At 37.6% G+C, this 20,436-nt stretch overlaps 1 protein-coding gene across 5 annotated transcripts in view; it reads right to left on the bottom strand.

The window, feature by feature from the left end:
- The window catches only part of myo1b (myosin IB), an 88,984-nt gene extending 68,785 nt beyond the window's left edge, over positions 1-20,199 (bottom strand). For all 5 annotated transcript variants that reach the window (XM_073845190.1, XM_073845191.1, XM_073845192.1 and 2 more), the window contains exons 1-3: positions 20,031-20,199; positions 6,563-6,703; positions 1,380-1,495 (exon numbers count right to left, since the gene is read on the bottom strand). In XM_073845190.1, the coding sequence (XP_073701291.1) occupies positions 1,380-1,495; positions 6,563-6,688 (242 nt within the window). In that variant the 5' untranslated portion in view covers positions 6,689-6,703; positions 20,031-20,199. The remainder of the gene's footprint in view (positions 1-1,379; positions 1,496-6,562; positions 6,704-20,030) is intronic.
- Between the last annotated feature and the right edge of the window lie 237 nt (positions 20,200-20,436).

Raw genomic sequence — 20,436 nt, 5'->3', positions numbered from 1 at the left:
AAAGTTTAGCTCTAACTTCCACGAATACTTGCCTGTAGGTTTCTCACTGAATTAATGAATGAAAGTAACCAGTAAGGCAAATTCTGACAGTAAGTACATTGAAAGTGCTGTGGACACAATCTCCTGGCTAGATGCACTCCCACCATTGATGCAAAGGGCAACCTTCAGTTTCCCAGGTCATCCAACTGCATTGTGCATTCAGAGGGTCCAGCACCAAATGAGCAACTGCAACTGAGATCAATGGAAATGCTAACATATAGATATCTATAAGTATTACCTTTATACCACAAGTCTGGTTATTTGAGACTAGGCTCTTCCAATATTTCGTAAAATGATAAAACAAGCACAGACTTGACTAAAACTTATCTGGGCCAGTTTGCTACTTCCCCTGCCTGACTGCTGTGTTTACTGAGGTGATGAAGTGATGATCATAAATACTATTCAATGGTTTGTGCTGTTAACAGGACCGGTTACGGCCCACTGTCCCAGGATGCCGAAATGTACAAGCCCGGGAGGCCAGTAAACCCAGAGCCATCTAAGAGGTCTGCTTCTCAGGCATGACAGGAAAAGCAGCTGCCCTGGAATGAGCTCAGAGCCTGGCTTCAGATCAGAGGAGCATCGACCCTGACATCACTGTAGCAGCGCTTAGACTAAAACATATGAATATGGAAGGGTCCAAGACTGAAGGAGAACTCACATACCAGAACAAATATTCACTTACGCAGATCAAATGAACAGGACAGGCCCAGAAGCAAAGCAGAGATCAATTTAGAAACATGAGGAGAACAAACTATGAACCCACAGACGAAAAACATCAAAAAGAAGAAAAAAAAAATGTGGGGAGAAAAAAAAAATACAGCTGTACACAGCTGTTTATTTGAACTGGGGAGAGTGTGTAGAATAAGTAACGTATTGGAACAGCCATCCAATTCTCAATGGCTCTTTTTAAAGCTGGGTTTTGAGAGTTACATCAGGCCATGGTGTTTTTCAGAGAGTAAGTGTGCTTCTGCCGATCAAACAAAGCAGACTGCTTTGTTTTGATTTGGCAGTCTGGTCAGGCGGCTGGCAGCCCTCTAGAGAGACAGATGGTCATTAGCTGGAGCAGGACAGGACAGTGAGCCGCCCCTCCCCCGAAAGGGCTGGACATCTCAGGGGTCGAGTGAATAGAGCGCACTGTGCATATGCACAGCTACTCTGCAAAATCACTTCTGCAAACATGGCACCACTGGAGGACCTTCACATTATTATTGATTAAAAAAGCTACATTGCTTTTCCAACCCTGCACATGCATGTCTGTGCTCTGCCAACCAGGAAGCCTAGGAATAAACTAGACATTGACTCTGTTGTATAGTGCTTTCAAACAAGCTTTTTAAACTCACATGTGTGGACTGAGCTCGTAGAAGTTCCTGTTGCGATACTCCTCCACCTTTTCTGCTGTGTAGATGGGCAGGGATTTGTAGGGGTTCATGGAGATCACCACACTGCCAATGTATGTCTGGAGGAAAGCGAAAGAAGCATCGATCAACAGACAAGAATAATCAAACATGAGAGTAGTTTTGGGAAAACACATGACAAGATGACAAGAGACAACATAACCAGTTACATATTTAATCTACAGAACTGGTTCCCAATCCTGGTCCTGGAGAAACCAAACACTGCACATTTGAGATGTCTCCATAATAAAACACACCTGATTCAACACATTAGTAAAGACTCCAAGAACTCAAATTCAAACCTGGGCCACAAAACCAGTCTTAAGTACTATTGATATATATTTGTAACAATAGCCAAAATCTTTTTTTTCTTTTATGCCAAAATCCATTAGGATATTAAGTAAAGATCATGTTCCATGAAGATACTTTGTAAATTTCCAACCGTAAATATATAAAAACGTCACTTTTAATTAGTAATATGCATTACTAAGAACTTCATTTGGACAACTTTAAAGGCGATTTTCTCAATATTTTGATTTTTTTTTTTTGCACCCTCAGATTCCAGATTTTCAAATAGTTGCATCTCAGCCCAATATTGTTCTATCCTAACAAACCATACATTAATTGACCCTTATGACTGGTTTTGTGGTCCAGGGCCACAAATGTGTGTGTCAGATAAGAGAGACATCAAAAACAGGCAGTGTTGGTGGTGCTCCAGGACCAGGGTTGGGAACAACTGGTCTACACTCTTAAAAATAAAGGTGCTTCAAAAGGTTCTTCAAGCAATGCCATAGAAGAACCATTTTTGGTTTCACAAAGAACCATTCAGTCAAAGTTTCTTTAAAGAACTATTTCTTGCTTAACTTTTTATAATCTGAAGAACTTTATTTGCACAAAGTACCTGATGTTAAAGGTTCTTTATGGAATCATTTAGACAAAAATGTTCTTCTATGGCATCGTGAAGAACCTTTATTTTTAAGAGTCTACAGTATTGGTAATACCAAGCATACAAACTAATTTTGGTACCCAAGTGTTGTTACCACAGACTTGTTGCATCAAGCCAATCATAATGAAAATATTGGTGCGTTCCTGTCATGGAAATTGTGGTAATTGTGAAATTTCACTTGTACTGGTATTGTGATATCCTTAAAGGACATTAATTCTTGTCAAATCTAGTTCACGATCCCCTGCTGTGAGGAACAGACATCAAGCACATTCTCTGCCTCATTCTGTTGTAGGAACTGTGGCGGCAGCAGTGTAGGGGAGTAGAGCTACAATATGCCTCCGTCTGCATGATCCAGATGGGAATTCCTGGGTATTGTTCAGACAGGCGGGGGGCCCGCAAGCAACCGAACAAGAGAACACAAACAAAAATGTTCGGAATCCCAGGAAGCATCAACAACACAGGGTGGTCAAAGGTGGCCAGCGAGGGCAACTGCATCTAAAGTAGTCCATTTCATACTATTCAAACAAACATCCTAACTAATTTATTCCAGTTTTTTTTTTGCTTTCACATCTTTCTTATTGTCTCTCTGCCTCCAATTTTCAGTTGATGACGTTAAAAGCAAATATATCTCAATGTCTCTGGGACCTTAGAACAATGACTAATTCTTGCAGCCGTCTTCTACCTTTCATTATAATGAGTGTTGCATAAGGCTTCCAGTCAGAGGATCAGGCCTCTCCCATGACAACACAGGCAATACTCTATTGTCAAGTTTTCAGAGGAGGCATAATGAATCCCTTGAATGTAGAAAACAAATGTAACTGGACAGATGAAGTGAAAATGCTGATGACTTTTGGGGTTTGGACACATTTATGAACCAATGTCTTAATTCTTCTTACACACAAACATATACTGGTATTTTTTCCATTGCATTAGGAATATTGGAGAATCCTCCCATTCCCAGTTGGAAATGCTGTTCACAATGGTGACATCTGGGGCACTAGAGATGTGATGACTATGGGTGCATTAGAGCAGGACTAGGCCTGTGTAAATAATTCAATTGGCACTTAAATGTATCTAAATGAGACCTGGCGGACATACGTTTTGGAAGAACGAGCAACTGTGGATCAATAAAGAGTATCACTAAAAGTGTGAGCTACACAATCACATCTGTTCCTTACTACTAAACGTGCATATACACATATAAACGCATTTGTTCTTTCTTGCAGCCAGTAATACTGAGCAAAGTTTAAAGATAGCGATAAACACAAGGACATTTGTTTCATAATTCTATAGCTCTTATTGCCTGCCATATCTGAAAATGAAACCCATTAAAACTCTTTTTGACAGGACATTGATTAGATAAGCAGATAATTCTGTGATATTCATTGTAAAGTTGGACAATGTAAGAGATATGATGGACTGTGATGTAATTTTCCTGGCATTTAAACAGACGATACTGAGGGTGGAGATGTTCCTAGAATATTCTCCATTAACCGCTTTTATAATGCAAGTATAAAGGGAGAGTTCAGCAGTATTCATTATATTTCAAACTTATTTTGTTGTGTTGAACACAAAAGGAGAGGTTTAATAAATCTTCACTCAGTTCTCTTCCATATACCAAGTTAGTTTGGTTGTATTTTACTTGATGCCTATAATGCTGCTTTGTTCTTTTAAGAGCTTGGTGAACTATCACTGTAAAAAAAAAAAAAAAAACTGCTTTTGGCAGAAAACATGCGAGTGAGTAAATTATGACTGACTTTTAATTTATGGTTGGTGTGACTATAACGTACTAACAAGAAAAATTAGTGACCAGTTTGCACAAGTGCAAAGAACTTATAAATATATTGTGGTCTACATAATTTTGCTTTAGTCAGCACAGCTCTGTGCAATTTGGGGATTCGCATTAAATACAGGGCTAGAGGTTGTATTGCAAACTTGCAGCTACTGGACATACGGGTACGTACACTCTTAAATACAGACTAAACGCACTTACAACCTGTTTGTGACCAACTACATTGATTTTAGTCTTTTATTACTGGTCAAATTACAGATCTGTATCCATTTTTAAGGGTCCATTTTAATGGTGCCACACAAAATCATAAATCAGCCATTTGACTGGGTCATTAAACCTTGATATTTCCTGATACTGAATGCAAATGTAAATCTGAACATGCTAGAGCTTTCTTTCAATTTTAGCAGGAAAAAGAAAACTGTTCAATGAAAATGATGCCTATTTTTAGGTACAAAAGGTGTGGTCACATTAGCAAAATTTTAACTAGCAAAAAAAGTCAGTTATTTTGTCAATAGTGTAGCGCTGTATGAAGCACAAATCACACAGAAGCCTCTTTCAAGCAGCTTTCTGTTAGTCATCACCAACTTGTTAAATCTGTGTGATAAAAGCTTTCACCTTCACTCGAAATTCTAGACTGTGTGGATGACCTTGCATGAATTCACTGAACAGCTGTAAACATGACCACACCTTAAGTCATTTCTGCAGCGCTAGCATCACTAAATCGTTTTGCAATACCTGACTGTTTTCAGAACATTCACCAGAGTTTGTTCCGATTCTGATACTAGTATCGGAAATGCCACCGATACCACAAAAAAAATCTAGCATCTGTATCGGCGAGTACTTGAACCCACATACTGGTCCGATACCATTTTCTCAAACAAGACCTAGTTATGCCCGCTAGCTTTGCTTACGCTGCAAATTGGAAGTCAATTCTTCTTCGCTGCTCAAAAAGCAAACACGAAGAAGAAATACAAACGTGCTAGCAGTATGTCCACTATTTGGCAGCATTTCAGACTGGACCAGCCAGCAAAACGGCGATATGTCTCATATGTAGGGCCCTGAAAACGTGGATGGAATCGCAAAATCCAGTCATAAAAACGGAATTTACAGTTTAACGCAGATTGTCACATAATTTGTCAAAGTTTGGATGAATTCATCAAAAGTAGCTCATTACACTTTACACTTTAAACTCGTACTGAAGCGCATGTGACACTAATATTACAGGGCTCCAGTATGCGACCATTTTTTCTGACACTGTGACAAATTTTTCCGAGCGGTCGCACTGGCGCGACCACCACGTTGTTCAACTCATAAGCGCTGCCATTTCTGTTGCATATGAGAAACATCAAACGGCAAACAAAAGCTAAACTAAACCACGCCAAGTTTGAGTTGTGCACTGCTGACTGTTTATCAGCTCGGACCACAATGCAAACAAACTTGCACGAGCCCAGAACAACTTTATTCGGGAGCCAAAGTTGATTTTGCGACACTGTTTACTGCTGCAAGATCCAGTGAGAAGTGTTTGAATTCGCCACACAATGAATAACGTTGCTGCGAGATCTAGTGAGAATCTTTCAAATGCTGCCCAGAATTCTCTGTTATAAACAGCGCTGATGTACTACGGAAAACCAGAGGGAGTAATGCTAACTATAAAAATACTGTCAAATGTATGTCAGATAATAAAAATACTGTATTTGTTCATGTTTTATTAAGGAATAAGTCTGAAGCACACAATAAAATATTCCTATCAATTCATACAGGGCTAGTAGTATCTACAGCTGTATATTCAGATACACTCCCAGCTATCGAATCAGTATTCGGTATCGGCCAATACCCTGAGCCCAGGTATCGGAATCGGTATCGCAAAGGGAAAATGGGTATCGGAACATCTAACATTCACCCTTGGTCGAACAACAGATAGCCAATTGAATTAAGCCAATTTTGCTGTGTCAGACAAAGAGAAATATGTTTTAATAGCACAACATAGCTACAGTACTTATTTGTACCCTAAGAAAAGTAGCAAATCTTCTATTCTCCTTGATATCTATTCACTTTTGCATTTTCTGATTCATTAAACAACTATTTACACATCAAATGGAGCCATGTCATAGGCTGGTTTGGTGTTTGGTATGCGACTGCTTTCAAAACCGAGCTCAAATGAATGGGAAAGACATGAGAGCGGGGACAGAACAATGAGAGGACTATGATTTACACTTTGTTCCTCTCACTCCCATTTAACTGTAAAGTGAAAACACACTCAGACTAAACTTAGACACTCTTGATGTGATGTGACTGTCTGGAGTAGTGAAAGCCTAAAATGAGAAGACGACCAAGAAAAGGAAACAGCAATCATTGCATGATGTTCTCAGCATTAGGTTAAGCATTACTTACATAGATCTCGTTGTGATCGAATCGCTTCTTTAGATTCTCAATGAAGCTTTCTTCTGACAGGGGCTCAAGGAGGACCATGTCTCCCACCCCTATCATATTGTCGAGAAGTGATGTCTTCACCTCCATTTTGGACGACACCCCCTACAAAGAAAGCAAGACAATCATATATTAGGTCAACAGTTCTGTAAGCTTTGACTTAGACATGTATCTAAGTCAATTGGGTTAGCATGTGCAATTTATTAGAGATAATAGCTTGAATACAACTCTTCGATTTTTGATATTTCTTGTGGACCAGGGTTATTTTTGTTAACCAAAACTAAAACAAACAAACAAAAAAAAACACATTACCTTATTTAATTTCATCAACATCTAATTTTAGTTTAGATTTAGTTTTTAAAGACTTTCTCCACATTTTTGGACTCCCTTCCATCTACCATGCACTAATGTTGACATCTGTTCATATGAAACCTCATTATCAGCGTCTTGCACTTCAAAGAGAAAATAATGCAAATAAATTCTGAAGTATTTGCAAAGCAGCACTTGACTGGACCGGCATGTTCAGTTCTGTTCAGAACACTATGGACAAGATATTCCATTAGGAATTATGTAATGAATGACCCTTGTCCCAGCTGATGACCCATAGATACTCCCAAGATGTTTATGGAGTGGAGTCATCAAAATGTAGCTACTTTCTCACTAAACAAAGCAGACGGCAGAAATAACTCAACACAAATGTTTACTTTAAGAAAACTCATCACTGAATTGTGATTTTACAGTTAACAGCTAAACACTTAAACTGCTAGAGGCTGCAATTTCTCCCTTCTCTGGTCACTAATCCAGGTGCCAGTTGCATTCAGGGCCTTCATACCAGCCTAAACCCTCATGCACTGTTCAAACAAACGGGCAATGGCAAAGTGTAGAGCTCAGCATAAAGCGCCTCCAACAACAGCCTATGTTTTCACTCCCAGCTCACACAGTGTAAAGAAACAAAGCGGCCGGCATTGCCAGTTGTAGTCAAAATACAAACATGGGCAGTGAAACAAGTCCTAAATGAAGGGCAGACAATATACCAGGCTGTGGTTTGTTGATAGCATAAACATGTGTCACAAGCCATGACTAAAAAAAAGTTGAATGTAAATGAAGGATTAAAAGGTGAAAGCCAATGGCAGATCTTGGACTGATAAGGTTGCCAGGATGTGTGTCTGCCTCAAGTCCTCTACGAAGTACCTCAGATTGCTGCTGTGCAATTTGATAAGCCTAATCTTTATCTCACCTGCAGTTTAGAGGGCAGGGTTAGTCATCAACTTTCAGACTTTGCAGCCCTGATGTCAGAAATTAAAGAGCCCACTAAAACAAAATCCGACTTTTATCCACTAGCATATTCATAAATATTGATAACCTTTATATACAAAGTTTTGTCCAATTAAATGCACTCTCTAGAAGTAGATACTAGACCTACAGATATGATAACTGTACTTGTTATTTAATTGGGTCTTAAGTATTTATTCATCTGTTCATTTATTTATTGGCAGTATTTTAATGAGGTAATTTAAGTAATAAATAAAGAGTCCAAAAACTGGTATAAATTAAATATTTAGAATCTAACAAAACTAAAAAAAAAAAAAAAAACAATCTACAAAAAAAAAAACATAATCTACCATCTATGGAGGCCCGTTTGCACCACTGAATAACAAAAAAAAAAAAAAACTTTTGCAACTTTATCTCACAATTCTGGCTTTTTTTCCCCTCAAAATTAAGACAAACTAGCAATTGCAAGTTAATAAAGTCAGAATTGCTAAATATAAACTAACATTTCTGACTTTTTCAGAATTGCTTGATATAAACTTTCAACTGCGAGAACAAGTTAGAATTGCAAGAAAAAAAATAACGATTTTGACTTTTTCATCCTTTGTGCATTTGCATTTCACAAGTTTTTTCTTGCAATTGCAAATTTATATCTCATAATTCTGACTTCATGGAATTCTGACTTTTCTTTAGAATTGCCAAATTGCAAAAAAACTGTCAGAATTTCTCGATAAAAACTCTCAATTCTGACTTTTTTTTTTCTCAGAATTGTGATATAAACTCGCAATTGCAAGTTATGAAGTCAAAATTGCGAAATGGACATTCACAATTCTGAGGGTTTTTTTTGTTTTGTTTTCTCAGAATTGCCTGATATAAACTCTTAATTTCAAGAAAGTGTCAAAATTGCAAGATAAAACCTCATAATTCATTTTTTTCTCAGAAATGTGATAAACTCACAATTGGCAGTTATAAAGTCAGAATTTCAAGACATAAATTGACAATTCTGACTTTTTTTTGCAAATGTGAGTTTGTATCGACAATCGCAATAGCGAGTTTATAGCTCACAATTCTGATTTTTTTTCTCAGAATTGAGAGTTTGTATTTCGACATTGTGACTTTTATTTTGCAATTGTGAGTTTACATCTGAGAACTAAAAAAATCTGTTTCTGAGAAAAAAAAAACTTTATATCTTGCAATTCTTTTTTTCCTCAGAATTTCGAGATATAAACTTGCAATTGTGAGATATAAAGTCCACCTTTGAAGGGGAAAAAGACTGATATGGTTCTCAGAATTGAGTTTATATCTTGCAATTCTGAGAAATAAAAATGTTTTTAAATTACTTTAAAAATGTGACTTTCTCAGAATTGTGAGTTTACATTCCATTATTAGTATTACATAAGAAATCTAAATATCTTGTTAGATCACAGAGGTACCGCTTATACTACAGATAATACTTGGCAACCATATTTATGGTTAATTTCTGCACTCTAAACACTTTCATAACATTATCAAAGAGCCACATTCATTTAACATTTAGTTTCACCTATGATGCATTTACTTCTATGATCCTGCCTGATAATAAATCGCATTGATCCCAGTCAACGACTTAGAACAGAACAATGAAGTTCTTTATAAATCTCCTTTCTCTGTTTTGCATTATCTTTGCTTTCGAGTAACAGTGGGGGAAAACCACTTATCTCTACGTCTAGCTCAATTTGTGTCTTGGCAACAGCTGTAACCTGGCAGCCGGGGATATGATCAGCTACCTGTGAAAAAGGACAGAGGACAAGACCACAGACTAAAGGTCAGACAAGACATGAAGAAAGCCTGGATGCATCCAGCAGTTCCAGTGTAAAGAGTATAATTCCAGGCCTCGCTCTCCCGCTGCATAGCAACTCCTGGCAATGTCCACTAGTTAACTGAATACCAGCTGCTCTGGAAGGGCAAATTATTAGCCAATAAACATTCTCCTCACAGAAAACCAGTGATTGTGATCAGGGTTTTGTTTTCTTTAATTCAGATAAAGATTTGGCTTCACACATATACAGACTTTTGTCATGAAAACAAGCAAAAAGCTTAATTTATTTGAACATGTTTGGTTTCTAAAAAAGCATGGTGATGTTTGTTGAACTGTTGTTAGGGGAGATCTAGATGTTATATGATGCACATTTGCCAGATGGCACAAACGGACAGTTTATATCGTGGACTTTATACAGGAAGACCAGAATACAGGCCAGGAGGAAACCAGGTAATAAACAGGCACCACCAAATATGCGGTATTAAATCTGCCAGTGATGGGGTTGTATGTCTCTGAACATAACATTTATTTCAATAACACATTTTCTAGCAGGAGAAACTACAGTAGGGAGAAAAAAACCCAGAATGTGAGTCACAGCAATAGCGGAAACTTGGAAACAGGTGTTCTATTAAAATTTCCAAAAGCTCAGTGCGATCCTCAGCAACTGTAAATGCATGAATGTGCACTGGTAGCCTACTAGCCCAGATTCCCCCACTGACTCAACTATCTGAAACACCACTGGACTGGAGCACATAGACCATATGTGACCCTGGACCACAAAACCAGTCATAAGGTTAAATTTGACAAAACTGAGATTTATACATCATATGAAAGCTCAATAAATAAGCTTTCTATTGATGTATGGTTTGTTAGGATAGGACAATATTTGGCCGAGATACATCTATTTGAAATCAGAAATCTGAGGATGCAAAAAAACCAAAAAGACTGAGAAAATCACCTTTAAAGTTGTCCAAATTAGGTTCTTAACAATGCATATTACTAATCAAAAATTACATTTTGATATGTTTACAGTAGGAATTTTACAAAAAATCTTCATGGAACATGAACTTTACTTAATTTCTTAATGATTTTTGGCATAAAAGAAAAATCTAAAATTTTGACCCATGCAATGTATTTTTGGCTATTGCTACAAATATACCCCAGCGACTTAAGACTGGTTTTGTGGTTCAGGGTCACATATATTAAATCCTTTAGTATCAATCTACAGATCAAGAGAGGAAGGATTACCCTTCCTGACAAGGAATTTGTCAGGAAGGGTAATTGCATCACCGCATTTTGAAAAAGTGTTTAAAAGCTATTTTAATAGTTTGAGATAAAGCATGGTATTCAATCCAAAAAGCAAGATGTTGGTTAAAACAGATATTGGAACAAGTTTATAATAAATCTGAATATGCATAATTGTTAAATCAACAATTCACACCTGTAAAACAGACTGGATTCAGGAAGGAACCCCAAAAAAAGTTTTTTGATGATCATTGTAAATCTAACGCTTAGAAAAATTACTAATATAACAACATTTGGAATTATATTTCTATATCATGCTAATATAAGCATATATTCGATTTTTTAACTTGTCTATTTTTACATTTGTCTCACGATCCAAAACACTGTTAATGTTGGCAAATTTAATTCATTTCTGTGAATCAGACTAAACTAGCTGTTTTAATACAGTTGAGGTCAGTACTGGCCTGAAAAAGAGATTTTACATAAAATGTGTTTACATATAGTCCACAAGAGAAAATAATAGTTAAATTTATGAAAAAAAAAGACATCCCCTTGATTCTTTGTTCATGAGTCCTTTGTTTGTCCTGAACAGCTTTTTGTATTGAAAATCAGGGTAAATGTAACTTATTTTAGCTTCTGGGAAACATGTAACTATCTTCTGTAGTGTCTGAAGGGCAGTAGTAATGGAAAAAAATATATATATATTTAGGCAATATAAGAAAAATGTACACTTCTTCATTCTGTTTAAAAGTTTTCACCCCTATCTCTTAATGCATAATTTTCCTTCTGAAGCATTAGTGAGTGTTTGAACCTTCTGTAATAGTTGCATATGAGTCTCTCAGTTGTCCCAGTTGTCTCAGTTGCATGATAGTTCTTCGTCCTTTTTGAGCAAATACAAAAAATTAAGATATGTATTGAGTAGTATCACCAAGAAGATGAAAAATATTGTGATAAATACTAATTTTTAACAATACCACCCCACCCTCCTACAAACTACTTCCTATTTTCACTATTGCAAAGGAATTGGTGCTTTAAAATAAACAGGCCATGCAATGTTTCCATATACAGTACAGTGCATCAGGACTGACATGCTTTCCTGTTTATAATTGGATGCAGTTGATGTGCATTAGCGAATAAAGGCATCATTGTTGAAGCCAGATTTCAGATACACCAGACAGCGCTCCCCACAACTCTGCACAAATCCATCAGATTAAGCCATGCAGTATTTTTAGTTACACGACTGCCCTAAAAATGAAGCCATAATGTGCAGCATCAGCATTAGTATTACTCAGGACTGACCGGCTGTCACCTTTAAAAACTGGCCCACACCCAGAACTCCGCATCTGCCCTACATTTCTAAGTGCAATGCCAATAATATATAATTTAAAATTCCTGGATGTCAGCCATGTGTGATTTTCCACTCACGGATAAGGTAGAGCAGAAAGTCCCTCTTTTCAACCTTCCTCCTGCAACCCCCAGACAGACATAAACTAAAACAACTCAGATAAAACAGACCCTCCATTTATGTTTTATAACACATATTTAAATAAGAACGACTCAGCTCAGTTTCAAATCAACCCATGCCCAAACTCAAGCTAAAAAAAAATCTGCAATTGCAGAACCAAAACCAGTTAGTGATGCCAGTAGAACAAGTTAACAGCATAATAAGGTTTAATCGAGTGCAGATACGGGCTCCAAATGAAGCAATGGGGCAAAGCCATTGTGGCTATTTGTGAGTACTTGCAAGCATGCTCAGTGACCTGAAACACTGCTATACGAGTCTGCACCATTTCCAGGGTAAACCTTCGGATTGACTTTCCACAATCCCACGGGAGCCAATCTTGGCAGACTAAAACGCATCCCTGAACGCATCACGTCTCTGGGATCTTTATCATTTAAAAAAGTAATAATAATAGTAATAAAACTAAAATTTGTGTGACAGGCTCATTGCTAGTTCATTACTCCAAGTCTCTCTCTTCAGCAACTAAAATACTGTATTATGAATTTCTGCTAAGCCACCACAAAAGCGCACTCATATCCAAAATAAGCCTATGAAGATAAAGAGCTTTCAAAAACTTGTCGAGATGCTCAGTATGATGGCTATTCAACACTCTTCTGCATACAAAGACAAACATCTCCCAATATTCTCATATGAGGTTAATCTGGGACAATGGAGCCACCTCAAGTCGCTTTACAAACAGCCGTGCTCTGCTTGTTTCCAAATCCTTACACGCACTTGAACCTAAAATCATTAATAATCATTCATACAATTCGAAAAGGTTGAAGCGAATTACAAGGGTGTTCACAGTGGGTTGTGTTTACATTAATCTTGCATATAAAAGCATTCTGAGCATAGGTGAAATTACATGACTCAGCTGAACGCATAAGTGCTCTTTACCACTCTTCTTTGTGAGCGTTTGAGTGTGTGGATAAAAACTAGATTATAGCGCCATCTGCTGTTAAAATCTAGGCTCAGAATGGATCCTCAATGCATTCCGAAGATCTCAGAATCGATCTACGAATCGATTTATCGCCTCATACCTAATGTGCATTGAATTTGTTTTGCAGTAATCAGTTGTTCCACAAGGTGGCAACACTGTCTCATGCCGTTCTTTCACAGTAGAAAATGAAACTAAAGAGACAGAACAACAACAAGAACAACAAAATAGCAGAGACTGCAACAACAACAAGTAGATTCACACACTGACAAGCACTTGAGAGCGAGATAGTACAAGACAGCCCAGCTTTGGTTTAAAAGAGTTCAAAAATATTTGTTATCGGTCATAATTATGGGGGAAAATAGAGCAGGCACTGGACATGGATGAAGCTTTCTAAAGCGTATGTGTCAACTGCCCACATTTGCACACAACAGCAAATGCAACGTGTTCGACAGTACGCATACAAATGCGTACGAAAACAATGTATACTGTGGGCTTTATGCTCACATCTGATTCACGAGAAGCTGCTGGACACTTATTGATATTACTGTGTTATGGTTGAACTTTTAAAAGGCCAATGACAATAAAATTTTAAAATGCCAATGACACCTTGTGGGCCAGATTTGAAGGGTACCACTCTTCACCATCCAGTAAGACAGTGGTTCACAACTCCAGGTCCTATTGCTTTGCACATTTTGTATGTTTAGGAGAAAACTCGCACACAAAATGTGCAGAGCATTGACTCTCCAGAAACAGAGGTGAGAACCATTGCCCTCAGATAACCTTAACCCAATTTTGTGTAGTAGGTTGTCATTCTCATGTGACCTACAGCATTATTTGCATCGCTTCACTGCCATTCACCCATGGCTTCATGGGAGAGTAAATTGTCCACTGGAACCGCACTTTAAACACTCAGTGGAAATAATAGTACTTTTTGCCTACTGTTTTATGAAAACTACAAATTTGGACATGCTTCATTCTTTTCACCAACAACAACATTTTCTTCAATGACAATTAAAAAAAAAAAAAACCCTCTTTAATAAAGAGTTATAAGCTATGAAATGAACCACTCAACTTTGACATGAGTCACAACGTAAGATTCAAAGCAATGAGTATCTGAAAATTGTGTACAAGACATTACAAAAAGTACAAGATTTGTACTTAAGTTCTTTTACAAGGGAATATATAATCGACTGGAAAAAGAGATTATCTATTCATTAAAAGGATAGTTCAACCAAAAATTAAAATTGTCAATTAATTACTCGCCCTCATGTCTTTCCAAACTTGTAAGACCTTTGTTCATCTTCAGAACACAAATTAGGACATTTTTGATGAAATCCGAGAGCTTTCACAAGAAAATATTGTACCACAAGTCTACGTTAGCAATTCAATTAAATTTTTGAATAAAGTCATTATTTTTGTTTTCTTGGCACACAAAAAGTATTCTCGTAGCTTTGTAAAATTACGGTTAAACCACTGATGTCACATGGACTATTTTAACAATGTCCTTACTACCTTTCTGGACCTTGAATGCAACAGCGACATTGCTGTCTATGCAGGGTCAGAAAGCTCTTGGATTTCATCTTAATTTGTGTTCTGAAGATGAACAAAGTAGGGATGGGCATTTCCGATCATATTTCATTTCGAGTAATCCACAGGTTTGAGAAACGAGTACTCGATTAATTGGGGGTGGAGTTTAAGCAAGGGGCGGGGCGTTTGCATCACAGTCTACAGTAAACATGTACAAGAAATAACAGCATGAGGTGAAGCTCAAGTGCTTTTTCTACATCTAATTAACATATTTTACTGCCTTAATTGTTTAAATTTGTATTATATTATCTTGTCGATCCATCAGCTCACATTTACAACTCTACATGTTTGCTGCTTAAAACATTGATTGATTTGTTTACATTGGTCTTTTTGACAACAGTAGATGTACAAGCTGATTTAAAATGACAGATCATTCTCTTCCAGCAGGAGGCGCTATCAGAATGATACACAAAGCAGCACCGCAGCTGACTTTGAAACGTGCAGCACTCATATTTATTCAATGGATAGCCTTATAAATAAATATGAAATAATTCATTGCAATTCTTGTCTTTTAGTCCCCACATTTAAGACAACCTGAAATCATAGTTAAGACTTTCTCAACCCCTAACAATACTTCAGTCTAGGGTTGTGCCGATAGACGATAGTATCGTGTATCGACGATAGTCAGAGATATCGCCTGTTGATGATGCCTTTGACGATAGTTAGACGATTATTATTATTATTATCCGTCAACAAAGAACTTAACTTTAGCAATGCAGGATAGGATGCTTCAGAAACTTGCCGCGGTATAAACACACGCATAGAGAGGCCACAGCGCCTTAACGCACCTCGTGCAGTGTAAATGGGAGATTTTCATCATACAGTACAGTGGTAGATTCTAAAGGGAGTGTTATATTATATTAGCATTGCAGTCATTAGGATAACAGAGGTAGTAAAACCTGGTTCAGGCTGAATTAATTACGATGTATCATAATCGGTCTGTATATAGTAAACATAAACATTCACCTGAGTAACGTCTTTAGGCGTTAATTAGAATTACGATGCGATCAGATGGCGCTAAACATACGCACGTGAATTACACGCGCATCACTTCTCCGCATTCAATATGAACTGAACTACAACATCACCTGATGATAACGGTCAGACATACAGCGGTAACATACTCGCAATATGACGGGTAAAGAAAGATTCATTCATTTACATTCATGCACGGACATTTACAACTCACTCACTGGCGATAGCAGAGAAGGAAACCGAAAGTAACTTGAACAACTCCGGCAGATAGCGCTCTGTACACGCACAACTTAATCATTTGCCAAAAGAAAGTCTACCTTTACAAAACGAATAAGGAATTTAGTACATAGATAATTAATTAAATTAGCACGATAGTATCGTGTATCGGCGATCTCTCAGGCTGACGATAGGGCGATATGAAAATTGAGCATATCGCCCAACACTACTTCAGTCATCAATGAAAATTAAGAGCTTTATTTTAAACAACCCTTAAGCCTACACAAAATACGTCTATTTAATTTTTTTTTCCTACTATGTTCGGTGCACAAGAGAAATATTAGGGAAGTAAATTATTATCAGCATATGAAGTATATTCGTGTGTCATTGTCTCTGAGAGAATATGCACGTCAGGTGCTGAAAGCGCTGTTTTTACTTTCACTTTAACATATTATGCAGTTTTTGTTTTGCTTGTGTAATATCCATTGGCTCACCTTCATAGTTTAAAACATAAATATGTATAAAAATGCAGTATAAAAAGATATATTTACAATATTTTGCGACGTAACCCCAACATAATGCGTTTTCCATTTTCACTCACTGAAAGCTACATCTGTCTGTATGCAATGCGCCAAGCTCTGCTCTCATCACTGCACGGAAGATTGCACCCAAACGCTGACCCTGGTGTGCTTGATATAAATTTTGTTATTAGAAATTAGCGTTCGGCATTTTTTTATTTATTTAATTATGTCAAAAGCTTTCACGGTCCGCATGAACGACCCCGGGTACAGAGCATCAATCCTTGCAGTGACCGTTTTGCGCGATAGGACAGTATAGTGGGCTCAACTTAATTCATTAAACGTTTAAAACCCTCACCTTCAACAAAACTAATAGGCAACAAGTCTTCTGCTGTCCTTTCTGCTATTAGCTGCGTCACCTTCTCTGCCCTGCCTTTGTCACATTTCTGTCTGATGGTGAAATCTCTTATGCTCATCTGACTGCTGGTAGTGGCATCGGAATCATCTGCTTTTTTGTGTTTATGTGCAAGATGGTAACGCATCGAACTCGTTGTGGAGTTGTAGACGAGTGTGGCGCTGCGTCAAATTTTTCAAAGTGTTGCCAGACATCGCTGGGTGCTTTAGAAGCCATTTTCGCTCTGTGCTCCGGTCTTGTCTCTAGACCGCAACTTCTCACAGCCATAACCAATCAAATATCAGACTACCGCCCAAATACCAGCATAACCAATCAGAAAGAATGAAAGTAGTTTAATATTTTTTTTAATGCATTTTTGGAGCCAATCGATCGTCATTTTCATGCTCGATCATGGGTGATCGGTTCGAGTAATCGATTAATCGAGTACTCGTGCACATCCCTAGAACAAAGGTCTTACGGGTTTGGAATGACATGAGGGTGAGTAACTAATGACAGAATCTCTTTATTTACAATCCTACAATAGCATATATATTTAAATTTGACTGTAAAATTTCAAAAGTGCAGGGACAAAAACTCGTAATAGTGATTTGATTTGGGAATTGTGCAATGTTGTTATTTTATTTACACTGTGGCAAGTTGTAGTGGGCACAAGGACCTTGTGTTGGAGTTCTTTGTGCTCATCTGTGAAGAGTTCTCAACAACTAAATGTTCACCATCCCTACACAGAGTCCTTGATAAAAAAAAAAAAAGAGAAAGAAGAGGCATTGCTTTAGAGAGTGACTCTACTGTATAAAGCCTGAGACCCAACTCCCTCGAAAAGTCAACAGTTCTCTTCAGTCTCTCACATCTGTTGATTGTGGTTTGCAAAGCACCTTTCCAGAGAAGAGTGCTGCACTTGTAGGCGTTCAGTGGGTGGACTAATACATAAGCTCCAAGTGAGGTGAGCAAGGTGCATTACATACAGTACTTGTCATTTTTTCTGCAAAGTTCACTGCTTGAGAAAAGAAAGACTTAATGTGAACTCCTTGTTTTATGACAACAGATAAATCTGATTAAGAGAAATACCTGCTGCATCTTAGGAACATTCACTACTCAACGTTAAGGGAATTACACAGAAAGTTATGGAATACTACAGTCAACCAGCACATAAAGCCCACGGTTTCCAGTTACGCTGATTAAATACATTACACCAAACCCAATATGAGCAGTTTTTTGGCACTGACTGTTGGCCAGGAGTGGTTTCCATAGACCATTAACTCAGTTCACTGAGAGTGTACGTTCCACAGGCAGCAATATGAGGCTCTAACATGACAGGAGACAATTTAATTTAACACTAACAAATATGTTTTTTAAATTCTGTGTGCTGTTCTTGAAGAAAAATAAAAGACTCCCTTCATTTGATCGCCCATCCCATCAATCCTTAAAATAGCTCTAGCAATTACTCCAATAAGGAAGTTTCCACATTCTAAGCTACTTATTAATCAATCAAACTGATAAAATCAAGCTTTTAGCGTTCTAGTACAAATCATGTCAGATGAAAGGCAACAACAATTATGCATTTTAAGTGTAAAAGTTCAACATTTCGGAAACATAGCTTCAATGTTTAACAAGAGGAGAAAATAAAGAAAACAAGTGACATTCTGTTTCTCACTGCCACAACGCTAAAGGAAGTTCTGAGTATTCAGAACATTGCTATGTAGTTTGTAAGGTGTTCAGTGTCATTTTAGCATGTTACTATCCTGCACAGTTGCCAACAGTGTTGGGGGTAATGCATTACAAGTAACAAGTTATGTAGATTGCTTTTTTCAAGAAACTAACAAAGTAATGCATTACATTAAATTTACAAGAGTTACAGTGAGGTACAGAGGCACATTAATATCACTTTTGATGTAAAAGGGCCTTTACAGTAAAAGTAAACAGTAACGTAAATGCAAAAGTAACAATGCATTTCCCATAAAATGTAACTAAGTAACGCAATTAGTTACTTTTTGGCATAACGCAATATTGTAATGCATTACTTTTAAAAGTAACCTTCCCCAACACTGTTATTGCTGTGGAGTATTGCCATTCATCTTCTAAAGTGTTTGCTTAGTGATTCGTTTAATGGAAGCCGCTTTGATTTTATCACTAGGAAAAATTAACAATAAAATCTGATCACTTAGAAAAGTAACAGGACACCTTTCCTAGCAGTGATTTGAGGTATCATGTATCACTGTCTGTCGCCCAAACTGAGAGGGACGAGTTACGTGTCCAAGTTTAATAGGTTTAGGAGTTGAACAAAACTTTAGCCCAACATCACACGAAAAATATACAAAGAGCGATGTTTGCTTTAACACACCGCTGAGTGGGACAATGAGCAAAGAAGTGGCGTAAAGACACTGGGTTTTCTTAGATCCAGGTCAAACTCAGCAGGCTTCAAGCTTCTTTGTCTCTAACACTTAACTAAGACCATTAAGACGCTCACCGCTCCATGTGTGTGTTGTCAACTTCACCATGCAAACACTCTTGCGCTCTTTATACTTCTTATCATTAAAGTCTTCGGTTTGTGCTCATGTTGCTTGGCAATTTAACCAAACATGAAACGTTTTCTTAATCGAGACTAATGTCCTTTTCTTACTTCATTAGCCTCTTCAGATATGCTGCTTTTACTTAAGCTTATTTAGCCGGTGTACACACTTAAGAAAAGTTTTCTTGTGCATTTGCGAGTGAGAGTTGATTTCAGCCGCGCACAATCTGCTGTTTGTTTGCTTGTTTGTTAGACTTTAGACCTACACATCCTTTGTGCATAGATAAAAAAAACTGTTCAGAAGGTCCCATTCAGATAAAAATGAAAATAATTATACTCAACGTCTCTTTCGACTAATTTCACTAAGTAAATTAATGGATATGTGCAGCGAAGCTCACCAATTGCTGGCAAACCATCCGAAAAGAAAAAGCAACTTTTAAAATGAATGAAAACACAACTTGCCTCAGTTCCTGAATAAAATGTCCCTTTTAATCCACTCTTGAAGGCAAATATCCCGCTTTAGATAAACTGGAAGAGGTGATTCGCGAGTCCCCTTCCCAGCGCTTTTGTCTAAGTGTGTGTGTCCCGTGAGCAGTGTGGGGACGCAGAGAGACTGACTGAGACTACTGCTCCATGAACACGGGGAGTGGTGACTGGAGTCCCACTGTGATAATCACCTTATCCCAGAAAAACGCCCATCTTCTCCAACCCATTGAACCGAACTGACAACGCTCAGTGAACAAAAAACTAATAGCTATACTGCCATCATGCGCCGTCTTGATGAAATTGCCACTCCCATTGATTCAGGTAGGCTACTTGTTGGTACCAATAATGACTGATTGCAGAACAGCAGAACCATACGTCACAG

This window comes from Garra rufa, chromosome 8 (assembly GCF_049309525.1).
Source record: "Garra rufa chromosome 8, GarRuf1.0, whole genome shotgun sequence".
Classification (NCBI taxonomy): Eukaryota; Metazoa; Chordata; class Actinopteri; order Cypriniformes; family Cyprinidae; genus Garra; species Garra rufa.
Note: the sequence above shows the minus strand (reverse complement) of the source record. Positions and strands in the feature narration are given on the sequence as shown.